Source organism: Rattus rattus, chromosome 6 (assembly GCF_011064425.1).
Source record: "Rattus rattus isolate New Zealand chromosome 6, Rrattus_CSIRO_v1, whole genome shotgun sequence".
NCBI lineage: Eukaryota > Metazoa > Chordata > Mammalia > Rodentia > Muridae > Rattus > Rattus rattus.
The window spans coordinates 8,969,364-8,993,639 of NC_046159.1; the positions used below are offsets into that span (position 1 = coordinate 8,969,364).

Sequence of the window (24,276 nt, forward strand, 5' to 3'; positions counted from 1 at the left end):
GCTATACAAGGGTGTTGGATTCCTGTCATAACAGTTGTACATTTCGAAGAACAATAAACTGAATCTGGGGTCCTGAGCCACCTCTCTAGATCCTCGTATAGCCCAGGCTTGCCTTGACCTCTTGACCCTTTTGACCTCCGGGGGCTATTCTCCCCCTCACCCTGCTTGAGGCAACTCAGTCTCGGTTGGTCAGGAATCATGGCTCTACCAAATCTGCTTCTCTGCTGGGATAACAGATGGGGCCACCATACCTGGCCCAAAGTCACATTTTTATCATGGTTAAATTAAGGTCTAAGAATAGTCACAGAACCCAATAACCTTCGTCTAGACATAAGTCTGAGTGAGCCAGGCTCATCCCAAACTACACTGCTGTCAGAGAATACAACATCCTCGCCATTAGCCAAGACCCATTCTCATTGTTTTCTCTTGGAAACAGGGACTTGCTTTATAGCTCAGGCTGGCCTTGACCTCACGACACACCTGCCCAACCCCAGGTCCCAAATCCTTCTTGCGTATGGTAACTGTCTTCTTTCCCATTGAAGCCTCATTTCCAGTCACAGGAAGTCCTGCATCCTGGCATGGTTTCCTAAACTGCCCGGTGCCCATCCATTTTGCTAGTTCCCTATTTTCTGATCTAAACACTCTGTCTAACATGATGAAATGGCAAATTTAAAATATGGCTTGATCAAAATGTGCAAAGTAACCACTTTATGAAAAATGAAATATTAAAATTATGAGAACATTAAAAAATGAGAATGATAAAATGTAAATTGGAAAAACAAAGGGTAATGTTATATGCAAACAAAAAAGCACTAGCTAAAAAAATGGAGTTATAGCAAAAATAAGCTAGAGTATGAAATAAGTTAACTTAAAAAGTGAGCATATGTACATGGTCATTGTGTGGCACGGCAGCCACTTACACAGTGAGATCCATTTCTTGGATATCCTTGAACTTGGTGACTCTTCTTTTCTTCAGGCAGATGCACGGGGCCCCTGCTATAACAGAGCAAGGAGCTGCTATCACTGGGCAGAGGGGGGATTATGGGAGGCTGCTCTGTAAAGTCATAAGACCGAGGAAGTGGAGGCCGAGGTGGGACTACTTCCTCTTCCTAAAGATTGTAGAAGTCACCTTATTTAGATGAGCAGATTGGATTAAGCATTTCTAAACTGTTTTCATTGCTACATTAACTTAGTTACTTTAGTATGATTAAAGGGACACTGCCAAGCCAAGAGGCTTATGTTGAAAAACCAAAACGATTTAGCATGGTCGCCAATGGGTTTCAAAGGCCGTGTGCGCTTCCCCTACACGCACGGGGCAGCTTTCCCTGCTCAGACAAGGTACTGTGTGAACATACTGTACTGCACTGCACAGCCAGAGGAAAAGAGCTGGCTAAAAAAGCAAAAACAAAAACCATGTTATATATTTTTGACGCCTTTGAGAAGAAAAAGAAAATAATTTCCTTTTTGGCTTTTAAACAAAATTCAAGGGCACAGATTTTCTTCAGTTAGGTTGACAGTGTCTCTTTGTTATAATTTCTCTACGGCATGCATGACCAAGCTAACTTCATCTAGCAACCGTCCTACAAACTTTATTAAACACAAGAAGCCATGATTAATATTTAAATTACAAGGAAAAAGTACAATAATGTTAAAGTTTTAACAGACAAAAAGTAGTCACTAATTTGACTTTAAGGAAGAAAAATCATGTTAGAAGTCATTAAGACACCAAATTACTAAATCATCAACATTTTAAGATTAAAATGACCTAAATATATTTATATATTTAGAAAACACCCTTGTTTCTTCTGACACAGTCTTGCTATGCAGCCCAGGCAGACTTACCTCCTCCTGCCTCAGCCTCCCCAGCTCTGGGGTTACGGGAGCTCCACCCCAGGCAGGCTCAAACTACTGCTTTCAGGACTAGAGACGGTGTAACTACTTCTAACCTCAGTACTAATACTTCAAGTGAGCTAGAAAACCAAGCTGACTTACCTCGCTTTTGTACTTAACTGCTGGGAAAGGCTTTGGTCCTGCCAGACCTATGGGAAATGAGAAAACATGGCTACTGATGTTAAGAACACTTTCTTTTCTTCTTCAAGACTGAGTTTCTCTGTGTAACTGCCCTCCCTGGCTGGCCTGGAACTCACAGAGATTGCCCTGCCTCTGACTCCTGAGTGCTTGGATTAAAGGTGCGTGCCCCCACTGACCAGCAAGAACAACTTTCTAAACTCACAGAGAGAATGCTTTCAGGTAGCTTACTTTATTTAAAACGTTTTAAATTACACGTATTTATTTTGTGGGCATGTGTATGCACATGTACCAGGGTGCACATGTGGAAGGCAGAGGACGGCTTCCGGAAGCGGGTTCTATGTCCACCTGGAGGCTCAGGGATGCACTGAGCTGCCTCATTGGGTCGCCCTGGCTCTGCTTATTTTGACTGAAGCCTTCAGTGCTCCTGTACTTGCCCAGCTGCTCTTTTCAGGATTTTGCTGTGGAGTTTGCTCTTGCCTGACACTCACTGAGGCTGCTCTCAGTACAAGGCCGTCCCCTGGCCTCAGCCTCCCTTGTGCTAGGACTATGGTGTTAGCTACCACACCTGGTGAAGTCTTCTTCTTCTTCTTCTTCTTCTTTTTTTGAGACGAGGTCTCTGTGTAGTCCTAGCTGCCTGGAACTTGCTCTGTACACCAGCTGGCCTCGAATTCAGAGATCTGCCTGTCTCTGCCTCCAGAGTTCTGGGATTAAAGGTGTGCACCACCACCACTATCTGGCCTAAATATTAGATTTAAAAAATGGTACTTGGGGCTGGAAAGATGGCTCTCGGGTTAAGAGCGCCAGCTGGGTACTCTAGCTGGAGGCTCACAACTGCCTTTAACAGCTCCAGGGGATCTGTTGCCCTCTTCTGGCCTCCACATGCGCAAGTTACACAGATGACCATGGAGGCAGAACAGCAATACACATAAAGTAAGTTTAAAAAAAAGTCTTCAACACGAGAGACAAAAGGATATGGAACAGGTTTCCTCAGGCATTACTGGTGTACACAGTCGTCTTTTAGGAGACCAATCTGGCCGTAGTCTTTAGAATGGAGCACTTACTAACTCTTTATATTGTGGGCCTATGGAATGAGAGGCCTGTTACAGAGCGACTCAGACAGAAACAAACACAACTCCAGACACAGCACATGTTCACCAATATGGAAAAGGAAAGTCTCAGGCAACTACTATTACGTCTGGGACTGGAAAAGTCAACACGATCAGTCACCATGTTAACGGTAGCAGGAACTGCATTCATTGGTCAGAAACAAGAAAAGAGAAGTTGATGTTGACATATGTTGATACATTGTGTACATGTATGAAACTTCCAAAATATAAGTAAAAGATATTCCTAAAAGGGTGGGGGGGAAGCAGGCTGGTGAGATGGCTTAGAGGTTAGGAGTGCTCACTGGCTGCTCTTCCAGAGGGCCTGAGTTCAATTGCTAACAACCACATGGTGGCTCACAGCCATCTGTAAGGGATCTGATGCCCCCTTCTGGCCTGCAGATGTACAGGCAGCAGAGCACTCTGACATTAAGTAAAATTCAAAGAAGTGTGTATAGAGGGGTGTGGGGGGGGGTGAGGAAAAGAGGTGCAGGATCACTTCAGTTTTGCCCACACTGAGGAGATTCAGAAGGGAAGAGTCGCTGAAGCTAACATACCTTCAGTAATCACATACACAGTTCAGATTTTGTGTGGCTGTGGCTGCCAGAATCACTGCTTTTTAGTTTATTAACTTATGCACCCATTCGATGGCACAGTGACTGTTCTCTGAAGATAAATTCTATTCAGATGACAAATTTAATCATGTCTTTCCATCTAGACACAGCCATGCAAAGCTGACCCACCTGTTTCTGAAGAGCCTCTTTGCTGTTTGTGTTTGCTCAACCCCTCCATGACATCTTGAATTCTCCAAAGTTCTTTTTGAATCTGTGCCCGTTGAATTCCTGCCGACTCACTCTATCAGTAAAGATGGACAGATCACTGTGGTGCTTGAGTGAGAATTGTTTTCCGTGGACTCATGCATTTGAACCCTGGGTTTCAGTTGGGGGCCTTGATGGAGGGAGTACACACTGACTAGGTGGGAGCTTTGATGGTTTACAGCTGGGCGCCTGCTCTCCCTCTTTCCCTCCGGAGTGCGGGCAGCCTCCAGACATTCCTGCCATGCCTTTCTTGCCACAATGGGTCTGAGAGCCAGAAGAACCCTTTCTCCACTAAGTTGCTTTTTGTTAGGGTTTTCTATGACAGCAACAGGGAAATAATTCAATGGCAAGTTATGAAAAAGTCAGCCTTATAAGTTCTACTAGTTATATAATAGAAAGTTAGAGCCACAGAGGCTTAAGTCCCTGGAATATTTAGGATTATACATACGAGGCCACGATGTTGCAAAGGTGAGAGGGAAAGCAGAAGAGGAACCACTGGATCCCTCTGATATAAATGTGCTATTGCACACACCTGCCGTGTGCTTCGCCACCCTAGGAAGGGACGGGAGAGAAACCCTAATATTCCTAAGTAAAAACAAGCCCCCGAGAAGAGCTGGAAAGCCACAGAAGGCTCTTGACGGGCTCCCTCTTCCACAGACCCATGTTTCTGGTTTCACATACACAGTCAACACATACACAGATGGGCTGCAGGTTGGCGGCAGGCAGTGCGTTTGTCCGGCATGCACGAGGCTCTCAGCACAACAGCAGCACTGGATTTAGGGAGCAGCAGCTACTGTGTCATCGTTGGCCACTTAAAGCGGCTGGCTGTTGTTGTTGCAGGTGTGGACTTGGGCAGTCCAGAGAGACTGGTGAGACTTATTTCTAAATGCCCAGGACCACCTCCTCTCAACCTTTGTGTACAGGGCACCCTATCATTTGGAGTTTCGTGATTCACTGAAAGGCATGGGATATGTCCTGAGGGTAAGGGTTTCCTGCATTACTTCCTGAAGTCTAAAACATAAACAAAACACTAACAACCAAAGAAACACTTGACTGACAGGAGGAAGTAGGTATGTTTCCAATACAAACATATATCATTACTCTATTCTAGTACATTTGTTTTCTTATTTAAATATTATGTACCATGCCTTTAGGTTAAAATCATACAGTTTCAAGACTCTGTAGATCTTTATGAGCCCTTACAGAGAAATACATTTTTCTTGGGGCTGGAATGATAGCTTAGCTGCTCTTCCAGAGAGCACACATTGAGCTCACAACCACTTGTAACACTAACGTTCTCAAGCCTCTGAGGACCCACAGAAGTGACACAGTGTCCTACTGTTCTATTGCTGTGAGGAATCACCATGGCCACATGGCCAAGGTCAAACACTCTCTCTCTCTCTTTCTTTCTCTCTCTCTCTCTCTCTCTCTCTCTCTCTATATATATATATATATATATATATACACACACATATATACATATATATATGTATATTTCTCTCCCCCCCCCGCCCAAGACAGGGTTTTTCTGTGTAATGGTGGCTGACCCCAAATCCAAAACTCTGCATGCCTCTGCCTTCTGAGTGCTTACCAGGTTTAAAGGCAAAAAACACCGCTACCCAGCTATTTTTTGGAAGGCAAACTCTCATAAAAAGAAAGTACGTGACTGGGGGCTTGCTTACAGTTGCAGATGGTTAAGCCCTGATCATCATGGCTGGAAGCAGACAGGCACAGTGCTGAAGTAGTACCTGACAGCCACAGGCAGAGAGACTCTGAGCCTGCTGTGGGGTTTGCAAGCCCAAAGCCCACCCACAGTAATATGCCTCCTCCAACATGGAGGAACAGGTGTGGCTTTGTTGGGAAGTGTGTTCCTGTTGTATGTGGGCTCTGGGCGCTGATGGCTCTCAGTGCTCAAGCTCTGCCCAGTGGCTGCCTGCAGATCAAGAACTGTCAGCATCTTCTCCAGCATTGAGTTGGCCTGCACTCTGCCTTGTTTCCTGCTACGATAATGGACTGAACCTCTGAAATGTAAGCCCCAGTTAAACCCCCAATTAAATGTTGTCCTTTCTAAGAGTTGTCTTGGTCATGGTCTCTTCACAGCAATGAACCCAAACTAAGAGAGCGCCTCACAAAGCAGCCCTGGCAGGCCTGGACCTCTGTTTGAAGTCAGGCTGTTTTCAAGCTCTGGCGCTTCCTGCTGAATTAATTCTGTGACTGCAGCTCTTTACCATCCTTCCTGCTTGCAGCTCCGTTTTCAGTGTCTGAAGTCCTGACACTGCCCCAAGTATTATAAACACACAGGAAGGACTCAGGAATGAAAGCTCAGGAGAAAAACGACAGACAGGGAAAGAAGATGAACTCTGAAAGTCAGACACTTGCACGCCTGTATAGTATCAATTATGTAGTAATTAAAGTACAGATATATATTTTTGGCAACCTAAAATTTGTACAATGCAAATTTCATGTTTTAAGGTTTAGTTCTATTTAGAGAGAGAGAGAGAGAGAGAGAGAGAGAGAGAGTGTGTGTGTGTGTGGTGTGTATGTGGGGTGTGTGTGTGAGTGTGGTGTGTATGTGGGGTGTGTGTGTGAGTGTGGTGTGTGTGTCTGTGTGTGGTGTGTGTGATGTGGTGGGTGTGTGTGTGTGTGTGTGTGGGTGTGTGTGTGTGTGTGTGTGTGGTGTGTGTGGTGTGGGTGTGTGTGGTGTGTGTGTGTGGTGTGTGGTGTGTTTGTGTGTGTGTGGGGGTGTGTGTGGGTGTGTGTGGTGTGTGTGGGTGTGTGGTGTGTGTGTGGGTGTGTGGGTGTGTGTGGGGTGTGGGGTGTGTGTGGTGTGGGTTTGGTGGTGTGGTGTGTGGGTGTGTGTGTGGTGTGTGTGGTGTATGGTGTGTGTGTGGTATATGGTGTGTGTGTGGTGTTTGTGTGTGGTGTTTTGTGTGTGTGTGTGGTGTGTGTGTGTGGTGTGTGTGTGTGTGGTGTGTGTGTGTGTGTGTGTGGGTGTGGTGTGTGTGGTGTGTGGTGTGTGTGTGTGTGTGTGTGTGTGTGGTGTGTGTGTGTGGTGTGTGTGGGTGTGTGGTGTGTGTGGGTGTGTGTGTGTGTGTGTGGTGTGTGTGTGGTTGTGTGTGTGTGGTGTGTGTGTTTGTGTGTGTGTGGTGTGTGTGTGTGTGTGTGTGTGTGTGTGGTATGTGTGTGTGGTGTGTGGTGTGTGGTGTGTGTGTGGTGTGTGTGTGTGTGTGTGTGTGTGGTGTGTTTGGTGTGTGTGGTGTGTGGTGTGGTGTGTGTGTGTGTGTGTGTGTGTGTGGTGTGTGTGGTGTGTGGGTGTGTGTGTGTGGTGTGTGGTGTGGGTGTGTGGTGTGTGTGGGTATGGATGTGTGTGTGTGTGTGTGTGTGTGTGTGTGGTGTGTGGGTGTGGTGTGTGGTGTGTGTGGGGTGTATGTGTGTGTGTGTGGTTGTATGTGTGTGTGTGTGTGTGTATGTGTGTGTGGTGTGTGTGTGTGTGTGTGGTGTGTGTGTTTGTGTGTGTGTGTGTGTGTGTGTGGTGTGTGTGTGTGGTGTGTGTGGTGTGTGTGTGGGTGTGTGGGTGTGTGTGAGTGTGTGTGTGAGTGTGTGTGTGGGTGTGGTGTGTGTGGTGTGTGTGTGGTGTGTGTGTGAGTGTGTGGTGTGTGTGAGTGTGTGGTGTGTGGTATGTGTGTGTGTGGGTGTGGTGTGTGTGTTTGTGTGTGTGGTGTGTGTGGTATGTGTGTGGTGTGTGTGTGTGTGGTGTGAATATGTATGGTATAGTGTGTGTATGTGCTGTGTGTATGGTATGTGGTGTGTGGTGTGGTGTGTGTGTGTGTTGTGGTGTGTGTGTGTGCGGTGTGTGTGTGTGGTGTGTGTGGTGTGTGTGAGGTGGGGGGGGGAGTGGTGTGTAGGGGGGGTGTGTGTTTGTGGGGTGTGTGTGTGTGGTATGTGGGTATGTGTGTGGATGTGTGTGTGTGTGTATGTGTGGTTTGTGCGTGTGTGGTGTGTGGTGTGTGGTGGTGTGTGGTGTGTGGTGTGTGTGTGTGTGTGTGTGTGTGTGTGGTGTGTGGTGTGTGGTGTGTGTTGTTTGTGTGTGGGTGTGTGTGGGTGTGGTGTGTGTGTGTGTGTGTGTGTGTGTGTGTGTGGTGTGGTGTGTGTGTGTGTGTGTGTGTGTGGTGTGTGGGTGGGTGTTGTGTGTATGTGGGTGGTGTATGTGTGTGTGTGTGTGTGTGGTGTGTGGTGTGTGGTGTGTGGTGTGTGGGTGTGTGTGGTGTGTTTGTGTGTGGTGTGTGTGTGTTTGTGTGTGAAGTGTGTGTGTTTGTGTGTGTGTGGTGTGTGTGTTTGTGTGTGTGTGTGGTGTGTGTGTGTGTGTGTGTGTGTGGTGTGTGGGGGGTGTGTGTGTGTGTGTGTGTGTGTGGTGTGTGTGTGTGGTGTGTGGTGTGTGTGTGTGTGTGTGTGTGTGGTGTGTGTGTGGGGTGTGTGTGTGTGTGTGGTGTGTGGTGTGTGATGTGTGTGAGTGTGGTGTGTGTGTGTGTGAGTGTGTGTGTGTGTATGGTGGTGAGGTGGTCTGAAGGAGAATGTTTCCCACAGGCTCATATATTTGAATGCTTTGTCACCAGAGAATCAAACTGCTTGGGAAGGATTAGGGGGTGTGGCCTTGCTGTATGTTACTGTAGGTGGGCTTTGGGCTTGCAAACCCCACAGCAGGCTCAGAGTCTCTCTGCCTGTGGCTGTCAGGTACTACTTCAGCACTGTGCCTGTCTGCTTCCAGCCATGATGATCAGGGCTTAACCAACTGCAACTGTAAGCAAGCCCCCAGTCACGTACTTTCTTTGTATGAGAGTTTGCCTTGATCATGGTGTCTCCTTGCAGCAGCAACAGAGCAGTGAGACAGTGTGTGCCACATATGTGGGAACCTCAGAGGCTTGAGGACGGTAGTCAATCCCCTGGACTTAGTGTCATAAGTAGTTGTGCGCTATTCAATGTGGGGTCTCTGGAAGGGCAGCAAGTGCTCTTAAGTGCTCCAGCCCCAAGAAAAAATTATTAAAAATAAATATTATTTGGTAAATAGGTCTGGGGGCACTTACAACTTTAGTATGCAAGAGCTACAAGTGGGATACTTACTAGAGGAAAACAAACCACTGTACACAATGAACAACTGCGTTTCTGATTCCCGAGTGAAGAATCTAAACCACATTTATAGGAAGTGCTGAGAGCTGAGCTGAGTACTGAGAGCACAGTGCTGAGAGCTAAGTACTGAGAGCGCAGTGCTGAGAGCTGAGCTAAGTACTGAGAGAGCAGAGTGCTGAGAGGTGAGCTAAGTACTCAGAGTGCAGAGTGCTGAGCTAAGTACCCATAGTGCAGAGTGCTGAGGTGAGCTAAGTACTCATAGTGCAGAGTGCTGAGAGTTGAGCTAGGTACTGAGAGCACAGTACTGAGAGTACAGAGTGCTGAGAGGTGAGCTAAGTACTGAGAGCACAGTACTGAGAGTGCAGAGTGCTGAGGGAGCTGCACTAAACACAAAGAAGCACGAGTGTTTCAGGGGTCATCAGGGTCCAGTAAGATGCAAAGGTTTTATGGAGGAGATGGGGAATGTTGTGGGAGAGTGAGAGTCCTGTCACTGAAGACACTGTGTATCTTTAGAGGCCAACAGCATGAGCTGTGAAGGCTACAGAGGTAGACTATAAGCAGACTGCGTTTCCTACCTGCACTTCTCCAAGGCGATCAAGCTGATCTTGCATCTGGTTCCTGGTAACAGTCACATCATATTCTAACTTGTCATATTCTCTCCAGGCTCGTTCCAGCTCCTAAAATCGAGAATGTTCATCATTTTAAAGGGGACCCAAACTTTAACAGTATTATCAGTGTGCTTAAGACCTCCCAAGATTTCAGAAAACGATATGGTTTATTCTGGGCAAAATAGAAATATCTTTGGCAGTGCTGGAGACTGAAGCCAAAAACCGTGGTAAGTGAGTGTTTTACTAAGTTACATCTTCAGCACCAAAACAGGAACTGCTGTCGTCCACTCTCCTGCGCTGTTTCCTCTTTCTCAAGACTCAGTTCCTTCAGAGAGAGCATGTGGTACTTTTTCAGGGTCAGCATTACTTTATTTAATGTCATGACCTCCTCACCTCCTCCAGGGCCATCTATCTTTTTGTGCAAATGTCAGGATTTAATTTTTCTTTATGTCTGCCAAAAAAAAACATATCCAAGGTGTACATGTTGTTTATCAAATTTTGTGCTCGCAGGCTTGCTCCATTTCTTCGCTCCTGTGGCTGGTGGCCACATGGCTGTGTTTGGAGTCTCTTTGGGAGGCTGACGTCCCCACCTTGGTGTACGTCCTCAGCAGTGGGGGAGAAAGGCCCCACATTCTCCCCAGCATCTGCTGTCCTTTGTTTCCTTGTAGCCCACTCCCTAACCACTTAGCCATCTCTCCAGTCCATGTTCTTTAACACGATGTTTTAGATTTATTTATCTTCTGTGCATGACTGCTTGCTTGCTTGCAGGTGTGTGTGTGCACTGCCTGAGATGACCTCCACGTGGCTGCTGGGCACCAAACCAAACCCAAGTCCTCTGCAAGAGAAGCAGTGCTTTTTAAAGACAGGGTTCTCCGTGTAACTCCGGCTGTCCTGAGCTCTACGTGGATCAGGCTGGCCTTGAACTCACCGAGGCGCACCTGCTGGGATTACAGGTGTGGCCAGTCTGCCTGGCAGGAAATGCTCTCAGCAGTGGAGCCACCTCTCCAGTTCCTGTTTTTTCTTGATCATCTCTCTTCTGACTCAAGGGAGAATCTCAAAGTAGTTATAATTTTTATCTTTAAGATGGCTAGGAATGTTGAAAATGCCTTTATTGGCCATTTGCATTTCTTCTGTCCAGTTCTTCTGCCCACTGTTTGACTAGGTCCTTTCTCGTTTTGCTATTTGGTCTTTTTCTAATTCACTGTTTCTCTAAATCAAACAGAAAAAAGTCTCTTGTGAATTCAGACTGTAAACTCCAGTTGAATTTTAGAGCATGGTGGCACACATTAGCAATCCTTACATTTGGGAGGTGGAGGCAGGAGGATAAGGTCATCTTCACCTGTAAAGGGAGCTGGAGGCCGCCTAGTGTAAGTGAGACCTTGTTTGAAATTGAAAATAATGAGCTGGAGCGATGGCTCAGTGGTTAAGAGCACTGGCTGCTCTTCCAGAGATCCAGAGTTCAAATCCCAGCAACCACATGGTGGCTCACAACCATCTGTAATGGGATCTGATGCCCTCTTCTGGTGTGCATGAAGACAGCTACAGCATACTTATATATAATAAATAAATCTTAAAAAAAAAAATAACAAAAGGATTTCTTTAAGTAAGTTTTATAATGAATTTATATCTATTTAAAAATTTTAAATCTATTTATTTTATTTAATTTTTTAGGGGCTAGAGAGATAGCTCATCCAGTAAAGAGCAATGGTTTTGTTCTTTCCAGAGGTCCTGAGTCCAATTTCCAGCAACAACATGGTGGCTCAGAGATCCGATACCCTCCTCTGGCATGCAGGTTTACATGCAGATAGAACATTTATATACATAAAATAAATCTTAAATACAATTTATTTTTAGAAAGTTTTTTTTTTTTTTAAATTATCCGTTCATATGTGTGGTGCCTGCAGAGACCAGAAAAGGTGGTTACATTCCCTGGAGCTGCAGTCCCAGGCAGTTTTGAGGTGCCTGATGTGTGTACTAAACTAAACTGAGGTCCTCAGGAAGAGCAGTAAATGCTCTTAACCACTGGTCCTGCTCTCTAGCATTTGAGCTCTCTCTTGCTCCCACCCGCTCCCTCTCTCTGAGACAGGGTCTCCCCATGTAACACTGGAAACACAATCTGGGCATGGTAACACAGGACTGTGTGATCCCTGCTACTCAGAATTAGAAGCAAGGGCTACCTGGTACTCCACAAGACCTGGTTTAAAAAAACAGTTGTAGGAATATGGAGCTGTAGGGTGCTTGCTAGGTATATGCAAGGACTTGGGTCAATCCCAGTAGAATAGGGAAGAAATAAAATGATGACGTTTGTCTGACTGTATGAATATTAGCTTCAAAACTAACTTTAGCAGACTTTTATGTGAATATAGAAATCAGTTTCCTTTAATAAAATTTTCTCTAGCAATCTTTTATTCAGAAAGCAGAGGCAGGCGGAACTCTCTGAGTTCAAGACCAGCCTGGTCTACAGAGAGAGTTCCAGGACAGCCAGGGCTACACAGAGAGACCCGTCTCAAAACAAAACAATCTATGTATAGATTCACATTTTATTTATACACTTATCTATTTATTTGTGTGTGTGCAATGTGGAGGTCAGAGGAGGTTTTTGAGGAGTCATTTATTTTCGTCATGTAGGTTTTGGGGTTCAAACCCAGATCACCGGGAAGCAAGTACCTTTGAAGGCTATGCCATCTTGCTCTGCTTTTTGCTGACCTGTTCATCTTGTAATTTATCAAAGGAACAGAACACAGAGACACAGGGCCCTTGAAGGCTCTGGGAGGGGAAATGAGGCTGGAACCTCAAGGCACAGCAGGGGCCAGGCAAGGGTGGTGCTTAATTCTCTTGTGCAAGTGAAGTATTCAAAGCCACAGGGCACAAAGGCCTAAACCTTCAATCCCTTCAATCTCTGCATAGGAGGCAGAGGCAGGTGTGCTTAGGCAATTCCAGCCAGGGCTACACAGTGAGCCCCGTCTGGAAGGGGAGGGACCACTGTTTAGACTCAGTGTTAGACAGCACAGTGAGCCCCGTCTGGAAGGGGAGGGACCACTGTTTAGACTCAGTGTTAGACAGCACAGTGAGCCCCGTCTGGAAGGGGAGGGACCACTGTTTAGACTCAGTGTTAGCACAGTGAGCCCCGTCTGGAAGGGGAGGGATCACTGTTTAGACTCAGTGTTAGACAGCACAGGGCTTGTTACTTCTATTGAGGAGCCGAGTGCAGTTCCCAGTGCCCATGTGGGGCAGCTCTCAAGTGCTGGGAACTTCACCTCCAGGGAATCCAACTCCTCCTTATGGCCTCCTCGGGCACCTACCCACATACATAATTAAAAGTAAATCCTTCAAACAAACAAACAAACAAACAAACAAACAAACAAACCCAAAGAATTGAGAGCAGGACTCTAACCATAGAAGTTTGGTTTGTATGTCCTAAACACAAGTAAACCAACAAGAATTAAGAAATAAAAATCTCACTGTGTAGCATAGGCTGGACTAAAACCTCTAGTAATCCTTCTGCCTTGGATTCCTGAGCGCTTGTCTTACAGGAGATGTGATGTGACACCATGTTTGCCTGAACATCTTTTGTGATAACAAGACTAAAGACAGCCCAGCCAAGAACATAGAAAAAAGACAAAAACCTGCAATATATATTTTTAATATATATGTTTAAATATATTTATATATATTAGGATAAAGTCTCACTTTGTAGCCAAGTTAACCTCAAGGTTAACCTCAAGTAAATTCACAGACATTTGCCTGCCTGCCGCTGTCTCTAATCCTGGATCTCTAAGTGTTGGGGTCATACGGGTGAAGCACCAAGCGGCCAAGCCTTTTAAGAAAGGTTCTCACTAAGTTACACATGCTGACCCTGAACTCATTCCACTATCACGCAGGTCTAGAACTTAGTGATTATCCTGCCTCATCTCCTAGTACTGTGCCACCAGGCCCTGATCCGGGTGGCTTCTAGGAAAGTGTGCACTCACAGCGGTGGCTCGGGAGAGTTCCCGACACGTGCTCAGCAGCCCGTTCTGTAGGTCGTCCCTCTGCAGCACGACCGTCTGAATGGCGGCTGGGTTATCTGCATTCATCTCTATCTCTTGGCTGGCTGACAGCAAGGCTTGCTCAAGCGTGTACTGTGGTAATAAAGAGGATACACTTAATGTCCTGCATCAGTGAGTTAGGTCACGTAACTGGCTGCAGTGTCCTCACAAGCAGCACAGCACGGGCAGCAACATCAGCCGTGCAGAGTAAAGGTAATCGCCCTACTTTCTCCTTGTGCAGCTGCTGCAGCTTCTCCTCCAGCGCGCGGACCACCTTATCCTGTTCACACAATCGGCTTAATTTGGCCTAGAAGAGAAGATGGGTTCTGTTAGCCATTTAAAGTCTTTCCTGTCACAAGGGGAAGGGAGCCACTTAGAATAGCCATGGGCTGTCTAGCTGAACTTTAAAAAACTTAATTCTTCTAATTGAAAAAGTATTTTATGTGCTATATTCTGATCACATTTTTCCCCTTTAGGACATGTTTTATTTCAATCAGAACCAGCAACAGTAAGGGCTTTTGGGCAGGGAGTGTGGCATGCGCCTTTGATCTCTGGAGGTAGAGGCAGGTAGACCTTGAATTACAGCCCAGTCAGGTCTGTATAGTGAGATTCCCAATTCAAAAAGGAAAAATAAATAAAAACAAATTAAAAAATGAAGTAAGAGCCATCATATACTTTGACATTTTTCCTTTTCTTTTGGATCTGGGGATAAAACCCAGAGTCTCAGGAATGCTAAGCAAATGCCCTACCTCCAAACTATAGCCCCAGGGTAAAGCGTTGTTCACTGGAGACAAGGCTGCCTCTGAAGCTTAGGCTGGCCTGGAACGTCCTCAGATCCTACTGTCTTAGCTTTGCTGGGATTGTAGGAATGTGCCAACATGATTCCTGGCTTTATTTTATTGTTTTTAATTCTTAGTAATAGTTGTGCATGCCTTTAATTCTAGTACTTGAGAGCCAGAGACAGGAGTTCAAAGCCAGCCTGGTCTACAAGTGAGTTCTGGGGGCCAGGAATACTTACATCGATATCTACTTCCTCAGGTCTGTATTTGTATAATGTGCCTCTGCACTCATCTTGTGAGAGCTATAAGAACAAATGCCATAAAGCAATTTCAGAAACTTATTAAGTAATATATCCAGTCTACAGTGAATACTTTAAATTTCTGTCAAAATGGCGGTATGCCAAGCATGATTTTAATAATTTCTATACTTCTAGAAATTTAACTCAAGCACAAACTGTCACAAAAGTAAATAAACATTTAGCAGTAATACATTACACAAGATACATGAGAACGATGCCAAGGCAAGCTTCTCAAATAATAAACTGCCAAACAAAATTAACATAGCACCTTCCATTTTCCACTGTAAAGACAAACATTATTTGGATGGAAAACGGACAAACACAACCATAGCAGCTGCACTGAGTCAAATGCTTGCATCAGCATATCCAGGGGAAGCGTGTCACAGTGCACACACGCTTGCAGTGTGTGCACTCAAGCCAAACATCTTAGCACAACCGCATTAACGGGACCTAGGACACAGCGTGTACATATATGTAATATAAACACACATACACAATAGAGACTTATCTTGTTCTTCTGTCTTAAGAACTAAAAGATAATGAGGAAAAGGGCAGGTTTAATTGCAACGAGGAAATCATTTGAAACCTCATAAAACCGAAAGCCTCTGCTTTAAGTTATGAATAAAAAAAATTTGCAAAAGAGGTTTGTATTGTCGGCTGACTGCCTATGTATGATACTGGGAACACTGATTATTATTCTGGAGTGCTGGGGACTGAACCCAAAGCCTCCTGCATTAGCATCAAGCTCTCACAGAGGAGCACATGACACCCCCAGCCTTGGAAGGGATTATTCTTCCTCTTTTAACGTTCTCCTGTCTTTCAGTCACATGAGCCCTCATTTCTGACTGTGCTTACCAAGAGTTCCACAGCCATCTCAGTCAGTCATACCCAGAGCACAACACAGCCTCTGCCGGCCTCACTTCCCTCTCTCACTTGTCTTTTGGTTTTACATTAACTGCTAGACAGCAACAAAAACGTATTAGGAAGATCGAGCTGGAGCTGACCATATGCTTACTGAACGGGAACACTTCCCTCACTGTCAGTTCAGGAGAATAGATACTCCCCAAATGATCGAGTTTGGGGAGCTAAACTTTATCTACACACACGTACAAATCCATAAGGATGTGCTTGTTAAGTGTCCCCTCTGTAAAGACACAGAGCTTGACTGTTACAGCTGTAAAACAAACAGCCGAGTACACTAAGTGGATCTAGAAACGTGCAGAGCAGGTTACAAACTCAAGCATTTCAAACATACAAGTAAATCCTGGAATTACACACTTCATCTTATGACTTTGCTTCTCATATGTCATGCAAGTGAACCATGACTGTTTAAGGTATGCGGAATGACCATTAAACCTTGAGGTTTTACAGAAATGAATAGTACATGAAAAATGAATTTGATGGTAAAAAGAACTCATCTGCTGTTGTAGGTAAGGACCAGCCAATAGTGTCCTCACGAACATCGTGTCATTCCAGAGCAGAGCACCTGATGCAAAGAAGCATGTCCACCCTTGCCTGGGAGGGGACGGAGAGTGGGTTTAAAATGCTTCTTTCTGTGACACAAACTGGGAAAGGCCCAAATTCAGTTTTGCACTTACAAGGAATGAAAGGCGTGAGGCCTTGTGCGAGTGAGACGTTCTAGTACATTTTGCTTCATATTTAAAGTTAAATTTGAGGCAGCTTTACTAGACCATGGCATGTGCATGCTGCTAGCAGGGCAGTGTCTGGGTTAAAAACAGGAGCCCCACTGTGTGCCCAAGGATCAAGGAAGAGAACTCTGCTCTTCCTTGGTGGTGACTGTTTTGGGACCCCACTGTGCTGTTTTTACTTAGCCATTTAAAACTCATTTTCATACCAGTTGCCATAGCATCAAAAGTGTCCACTGAATGTCAATAACCCTTTGACAGGACCTTGTGATATGGCCCTGGCTGGCCTAAAACTTACACCTCTCCTCCCCAGTGCTGACGTGACAGGCATATGTCAGCATACCTAGCTGTTCCAGCTTTTGAGTGGTCTTTATAGTGAGGCAAATACATCAAATTTATGGGATATCTGTAGTTACTGCACCACTGGACATTTAACAATTATTTTATTTTAGTTTATGTGAATGTGCGGTGTACACACCAGGTGCCTGAGGAGTCCAGAAGAGTCGAATTCCCAGGAGTTGTTGCTATACACAGGGGCTTGGAAGCCACCCTACGAGGATGCTGGCAACTGAAATTTTGTCCTCTGAAGAGCCACAAGTGCTCTTAACCACCGACCTAGCTCTCCAGCACGCTCACACCTTTTTTGAGACACTGTCTTATCAGGACTGGAGTGGACTCAAACTTGTTTCTATGCAGCCAACGATGACTCTGAACTCCCCATACTCCTGTCTCTACCTCCCATGTGCTGGAACTATAATAGTATAGTATTAAACAAGAATAGTATTATACTCTCCTAAAACAAAAAAAAAAAATCATGCCCCCCAAGTCTCCCTTTTTTGTTTATGTGTGTGGGTACACTCTCAAAGATAGCCTTTCTCCTACCGCGTGGGGCCCAGGGGTCCAGCCCAGGCAGTAGGCTTGGTGGCAAGACCGTTATCATTCATCTAGCCAGTTGTCCTGTTGCTTCCAGGGCTGCAGCCAAGCCTCTCTGTTGTCTCCTGGTCTCATTTTCTCCTCTTCTTTCCAGTCTGTTGTGCTAGGGATGGAACCCAGAGTCCAGGAGAGCTGCTAAGTGCTAAGATCTAGTCTTCTAATGTTCGTTTGACTCTCTCACTAAAACCGGCTTGGCATTAATGACAAATAAAATTATTTTTATTAATATTCAATTTTTAGTGCTGGGCACGGTAGAGATGTCTTTAATCCTAGTAGTCAGGAGGCAGAGAGAGGTGGATCTTTAAGGCCAGACTGGTCTATATTATAGTGAATTCTAGGCAAGCCAGAGCTACACGGTGCATGGTGAGATCCTGTCCAAAAACACAAATACAAAAACAAAACAAACCCCCCCAAAACCAAACCAACCCTTTCCAACAAACAAAACCCAATACTAAAGTGAGCAAACAACAATAACAACAAAACCAACCATACAAAAACATAATAAAACCCAACCTTTAAAATTCCTTGCATTTTGTCTTTCTTAAATGTACATACATATATATGTATGTATACCTCAAAACAATTTTGCCAAAACAAATTGTGTGTGTGTGTGTGTGTGTGTGTGTGTGTGTGTGTGTGTGTGCGTGCACAGGTGCCAGAAAAGGACATTCAGGCAGCCAAACTCAGTCCTCTTCAAGAGCAGTATGCACTCTTGACCACTGAGTCATCTCTTTGGCTTTTTCTCTTCTTCCGCCCATCCCCCCTGGTGATAATCTTATTTTGCAGCCCAAGCTGGCCTTCAATTCAAACCAAACCTTCTACTTTACCTACCCAGGTACCTGGGATTACAGGTGTGACACATGCCTGGCTTTGGCATTACTTTTTGGATAATGTATTATCAGTGAGCTTTAAAAAAAAAGCCAGCTGGGGTTGGTAGAGCGCTTACCTAGTGTCCATGAAGGCCTCAGCTCAAACAAAAGTTCGCACTGCTGGGGTTGAGGCAGGAGGATCAGAAGTTCAGGGTTGCATTGACTGAGATCCTGGACAGCCTGAGGTACAACAGCCAGCCAGGTATGGGCTAAATCTTTAATCCCAGCATTGAGGAGGCAGGGGAATGGAGACATCGAAGACCAGGGTAGCATGGCTACCCAGTGAATTTTTGGCCAGTATGGGCTACATAGTGAGACCCAACAGACAAGGGTAAAAAGGAAAAGAAAAATTCTCATAAAACCACCAACTAACTACCCAAGCAAACCATGCTTATAGGTCTACAGTGATTGGCTGGCATGCATCGTTCAGAACTGTCCATTAGGTAAGAGACTTCACTAGCAGTCACCTTGTTATAAAGCCTGTAGTAGAAGGAGTGTGGTATATAAATATTGTCAGTCAGCAGAATAACACACAAAATTCAGGAGATTCTAAAAACCCTTGATTGCAGGGACTAGAGAGCCAGTTCAGCAAGAGCCCTGGCTATTCTTCCAGAGGACTGGGACTCGACTCCACCTACTCCAGGGGATTCAATGCCCTCTTTGGGCTTCCTCAGGCACCAGGTACATGTGTGGTGCAAGCACATAGAATAATAAAATAAAAACTTCATACTTGTTTACTATTAACTTTAGATGTTTTCACTCAGTCAATTCGGAGAGAACCTATTGTCCAGGTGGGTTTCCAGGAGGCTCCCTAAGAGAACATACATATTAAGGTGGCTGCAGCCGGGCTTGGTGGCTGATGTGTGCACTACAGTCCCAGCACTTAGAGGGAAGTAGGACCCAGTCTCAAAACAAAGCCACTGTGGCATGAGGTGGCCTAGTGAGCGAAGCACTTGCCTGAGCCTGTGGACCTCAGCTGGATGCTGGACTCCTGAGCATTGAGGAAAAAGGGAACCCTTCTAACGAGTTGTCCTCAGACTTCCACACATGTGCTACACAGGGTTATGTGCACACACGTGTACATGTACACAAAGGTAAGATGCCACTTCCATTTTCTTAAGTAAAGCTGTTTAACTTTAAATATTCAGTGTTTTGATGATCTCTGTTGGCAGCCCCTGGACCTCCCCAGCCCAGCAGGCTCGCTCGTGGCTTCCCTGTATTTGGTGCTTCTCACATTTGCAGCAGGATCTACATTCATTTTTCATGTGAGTTAATGCTTTCCTCCTCGACAGGCTTTACAGTGTTCTAACAGGCCGCTGCCCAGAGAACTGGAGGGCGCTCGGGTGGAAGCAGCTGATGCTGTTGAACACAGAGCCGGGGACATTCAGACCATGGAGAAATAATAACTGGAAGCAATGGAGAGAAACGTGGACTTCTTTTGCAGATCTGCAGGTTACCAAGGTTCCTAAATCAAAGCCTACTACTCCCCGATACATTGTGAGTTAAAGAAATAGGGTATGGGCAGTACCCCGATGGACACATAGGAACGATAGCTAACACAGGAGAACCACAGCCAGTCCTGCTATGTTACAACTTGGCGAGGTTCTACTCCATCGACACAAAACCTCAGAATCACCTCCCACATAAACGGAATGTACTAACCCTGGAGGAGGAGAGATTTGGAGGGCTGTGCTTAAAAGGAAAACTTTATAAATCCTTCTCCCTGAAATCCATTTATAATACCTTCAGAGGAAACCTAGTAACTCTGGCTAAGTGTACTGCAGACCTCCAAGTATCTATTAACCACATGATGTACACAAAAGCTTTAGGATGGCACACTTAATATTCAAGGGCCAGTGTTCAGCGAAGCCATGCTAAGGGTAGCACAGCAGCTTGGAGCATGAATGAAGCGTGGTTTCCCAAACAAACAAACAAACAAACACACACAAGGTAAAAACACTGATGCTATGGGAAATCTGAGGAGAGACAAAGCTGTCACTGAGGGTTTGCAGATGACAATGTGGTGTCATTCAGAGTCCAAGACCTTACTTGTTGGTACAGTTGTGGTCTTAGCGCCGAGTTCTCAATCATGGTGTGAACCATGGTGATAATAGGTTCATTTTCTTTCATCTATTTCAAATCAGGAGGAGCATACAGCAAACATCAGTTTACAGCACAGGTAGTTTGAAAGACGACACTGTAAATATATCCTCTACTTTAGTATCTTCCTAACAGTACAGTGCTTACATTTTACCCCACGGCTGCAGACTTAACGTACACCACCAATTCCAAGCCAGTCTCTAAAGCTATAAAACACACGAAAGGTTATAAACAAACCTTACTGACCGTACTGTGCTACAGCAGGCTTTACCTGAATTAACAGATCCAACTAACAGCTACTTTACAGATGTCAGAAGATAAAGCATTAATATACAAGAGAACCTAAGCTTTCCAGAGGGGGGCAGTCTGTGAGTTCAGAAGGAGAAAAATAGTACTTGTTTAATTTCATTCCGTAATAAGACCAAAATGAATCACAATTCTTTATAAGGAAGTCAGAAAATAGTTAAGTTCTATACAGATACTAAAATTTCATAATACCCAACATCTTTATCACTTAGATAACATCTTATTAAAATTGGTCTTGACAGACATTTTCATAACCCTTGTATTTTCTCATAGTATAGTATAGAACGTCCAAGGACATTGGAAATAAAACATATCGAGCAGGGGCTCAGTAAGCCTCCTTAGCTCCGCCCGTGGTAGGCGGAGAGCACGACACCCCTTCATGATTGCTTTCAGGAAGGCAGAGTTTCGTGCAGCGGGCTTTGCAGTTAGGTAAAGCATTCCAAAGACAAGCGTTCTTATACCAAGAGGAAACGGCTGACAGGTCTGCTGCTTATCATTGTCCCTTGTGGTTTCTATCGTCTACACGGTAGCAAACACGGGTTTCTCATTCCCCAGGGTTGAAGGTGTGTGCTGTCCATGTCGTTGACAAAGCACATGACTCTCCTCCACTAGAGCTCATAGAAACCTCACTGACTGCAGCCAGACTTCACTTTCGTCTCCACAGCTGGCTGATTACTGACTACTCATCTTTTATTAGGATAGATGATAAAGCCGTGCAACACACAGGGGAATCTAATCTCTCAATCCAAGTCTATGTAGAGAAGTGGTCCCTCACCCCGTACCCTGGAACCTCTCCACACACTTCCCAGGCAACTCCTGTGCAACCCGAGGCTCCCTGAGTACACAGAATGATCCAGTCATGGGGAGGCTCTCTGAGTACACAGAATGATCCAGTCATGGGGAGGCTGAGTACACAGAATGATCCAGTCATGGGGAGGCTCCCTGAGTACACAGAATGATCCAGTCATGGGGAGGCTCTCTGAGTACACAGAATGATCCAGTCATGGGGAGGCTCTCTGAGTACACAGAATGATCCAGTCATGGGGAGGCTCTCTGAGTACACAGAATGATCCAGTCATGGGGAGGCCTCTCTAGAAAGCCCTGGGTCAGAATGACGCACTGTCCTGAGGATTCTATTTACCTTTTGCTTTTAGAGTTTTTGTTAGACGTGAGAGCTAGAGATGAAAAGTCCACCTTTTGAACTGCTGGGCCTATGCTGGAGAACTAACTAAGGCATTACTAAAACTCCAGACAGCAACTCTGCCTCTCCGCAACTCAGCCTCTTCCGCTCCGATGTGAGAACCCACCCGGCACTTATGTGTGAGATGTGTCCGGCACTCACGTGCCTTATGCACCCGGTGTGAGAACACACCCAGTGCTCATGTACCCTGCATGTGAGATCACACCCAGTGCTCATGTACCCTGCATGTGAGAACACACCCAGTGCTCATGTACCCTGCATATGAGAACACACCCAGTGCTTATGCATGTAAACACAGCCCCAGAGCACTGGCAGCCAGTCTTAGGGGTACTCCTAGGGTCTCCTGGGTAATTCTTCTGTGAACTGTGAATAATTTCCTGAGTTTCTGTACATTTGTCAAAATTTAATGTGAGAGGCCTAGGGAACCTGTGGTTGTCATTCTCTGTCACTCTTTGCTCTCACTTTGGTATCAATTCCCAAGGTAAACTTCTTGCAAATAAGCTCACATCAGGAAAGGTTACATACATGCTCTGCTTTCTGACAGAACATGAAAGGACACAGTAGCTGGTAGAGAACTGAGGAGAGGAACTCACAGTTGAGAGAATGTGAGGAAAGGAGCTTTCATGGTGAAACGTATCAACAGGGACCTGACCAATCAGATACAATCACTCCAGTCATGTAGGCACTGAGCCGGCCAGGTTGAGAGACCAGAGGACTGACAAGTGGGTATTAAGTCTACACTCAGAATTCTAATAAACCTGATGTCTAGTTAGTTTTCTTAGAATTCTGCCATTATGATGTCCTATTCTATTCAAGAACTGTCTGGGCCTCAACTTCCAAGCTCAAATATGCTGGAGACGGAGGACAGCAAGGGGAAGGGAGAGAAGGCGGGGAGACAGGGGTTGGGGAAGCATGGTGGAAGGAGGGGAGAGTGTTAATCTAACAGTTTCCTCCCAGACTAAAACCTTCCAACCTATGGGAAAGCTCTATAAACAGAGGAAACAACTCAAAGCAGCTTGAGGAAGTCCCGTAAACTGACCAGATTCACCAGACCCTTCCCTGCCAGTGTAAGCAATAAAAGACAAGTTTCTTTCACAGGAGCCAAGTTGCAAAAGCCTCTCTGAGCTGCTTGGATGAAACAGAAACACACTGGCTGCCTGGCAGAGGTTTAGGCCAGTGGAGACATCAGGAAAGGACACTCTACAACCTGTTGAGCTGCCACAGGCTGTGCAGTGAGCTCCAGGTTCCAAGACTTTGTGAGCTGGGGTGATGCAGCTGTCTTTGAGTCATCTCTGCTCCTGGAAGTAACCCCTCACCTGTATTCCTGTAAGTGACAATAAAACTCATTGACTCATCCAGTGAACTTTGGTGGTATCTCTGAGTGTTACAGATAGGAAGGGAAAGGTTTCCTCAACAGAGGTGTTGCAGCTCTGAAAAGAATGGTATCCTGGCAATAGGGAGCCAAGAAATATCAAGGTCATACTGCACAAACCTCACACAGGAGATTTATTGAGAAAGATACGGGAGGGTGGTTGCTTCTGTTTGGGTGAAAATCAGCAGGGGACTGAGCACAAGGCAGGCTTTATGGGGGGGAGAGAGGAGAGAGGGAGAGAGAGAGAGACCGAGACCCAGAATATACTAGTGTATATAGTATACCCTTTATACTATCCATACTTGGATCTGTCATGGGCTCCGGAGAAACCAAGGGAGAAAGAGGGAGAGGGAAAAGGAGGGAGAGAGGTGGTAGAGGAAGGAGAGAGGGAAGGAGCAGTAAGGACAGACAGACAGACAGACAGACAGACACGAGAGATGGGGGGGGACCCCTCCTATAAAAGTGGCTATATGAGACCATGTGTCAACCAAAAGAAGAGGAAAAGAGAAGAGATGGAGAGAAGAAAAATGAAGAGTGGTCATAGAGGGATGGAGAGACAGCTCAGCGAGTTAAAGGCACTTGTGGACAAGCTGGACAACCTGAGTGTGATGCCTAGGACCCACGGGGAGATGGGAGAACTGAGTCAGACTCCTCACAAACTCACTCTCTCCTGTGCATGCACACATATGCACGCTCACAATAAATGCAGTAAGATTTTAAAGGAGTAAAAAGATTGATACAAGATTATTTACGGGGCTGGAGAGTTGGCTCAGCGGTTAAGAGCACTGACTGCTCTTCCAGAGGTCCTGAGTTCAATTCCCAGCAACCACATGGTGGCTCACAACCATCTGTAATGAGATCTGGGGTCATCTTCTGGCCTGCAGGCACACATGCAGACAGAAAGCTGTATGATGTATACATAATAAATAAATACATATTTTTAAAAAAGATTATTTTTAGCATTATTTATTGTAGGTATCAACTCTCTAGGCCATGAGACTAGTTTGGGCAATGGTGGGGCATGCCTCTAAATCCCAGAACTCAGCAGGTAGAGGTTAC

The 24,276-nt window shown here is 45.5% G+C and overlaps 1 protein-coding gene across 6 annotated transcripts in view; it reads right to left on the minus strand.

Moving 5' to 3' along the window:
- Nucleotides 1-24,276, minus strand: part of Plekha5 (pleckstrin homology domain containing A5) — a 179,960-nt gene that overhangs the window by 14,555 nt on the left and 141,129 nt on the right. The window contains exons 16-24 of one of the 6 annotated variants that reach the window (XR_004388254.1): nucleotides 20,288-20,368; nucleotides 15,284-15,319; nucleotides 14,731-14,793; nucleotides 13,939-14,019; nucleotides 13,656-13,805; nucleotides 9,652-9,753; nucleotides 3,878-3,989; nucleotides 1,993-2,039; nucleotides 921-993 (exon numbers count right to left, since the gene is read on the minus strand). Coding sequence is in view for 4 of the 6 variants with exons in the window: in XM_032905496.1 (XP_032761387.1) it covers nucleotides 921-1,109; nucleotides 1,993-2,039; nucleotides 3,878-3,989; nucleotides 9,652-9,753; nucleotides 13,656-13,805; nucleotides 13,939-14,019; nucleotides 14,731-14,793; nucleotides 15,284-15,319; nucleotides 20,288-20,368 (861 nt within the window). In the remaining 2 variants the exon portion in view is untranslated. Of the gene's footprint in view, nucleotides 1-920; nucleotides 1,110-1,992; nucleotides 2,040-3,877; nucleotides 3,990-9,651; nucleotides 9,754-13,655; nucleotides 13,806-13,938; nucleotides 14,020-14,730; nucleotides 14,794-15,283; nucleotides 15,320-20,251; nucleotides 20,436-24,276 lie in introns of those variants that run through there. The other 5 variants (XR_004388253.1, XM_032905496.1, XM_032905494.1 and 2 more) reach the window with 5 other exon arrangements.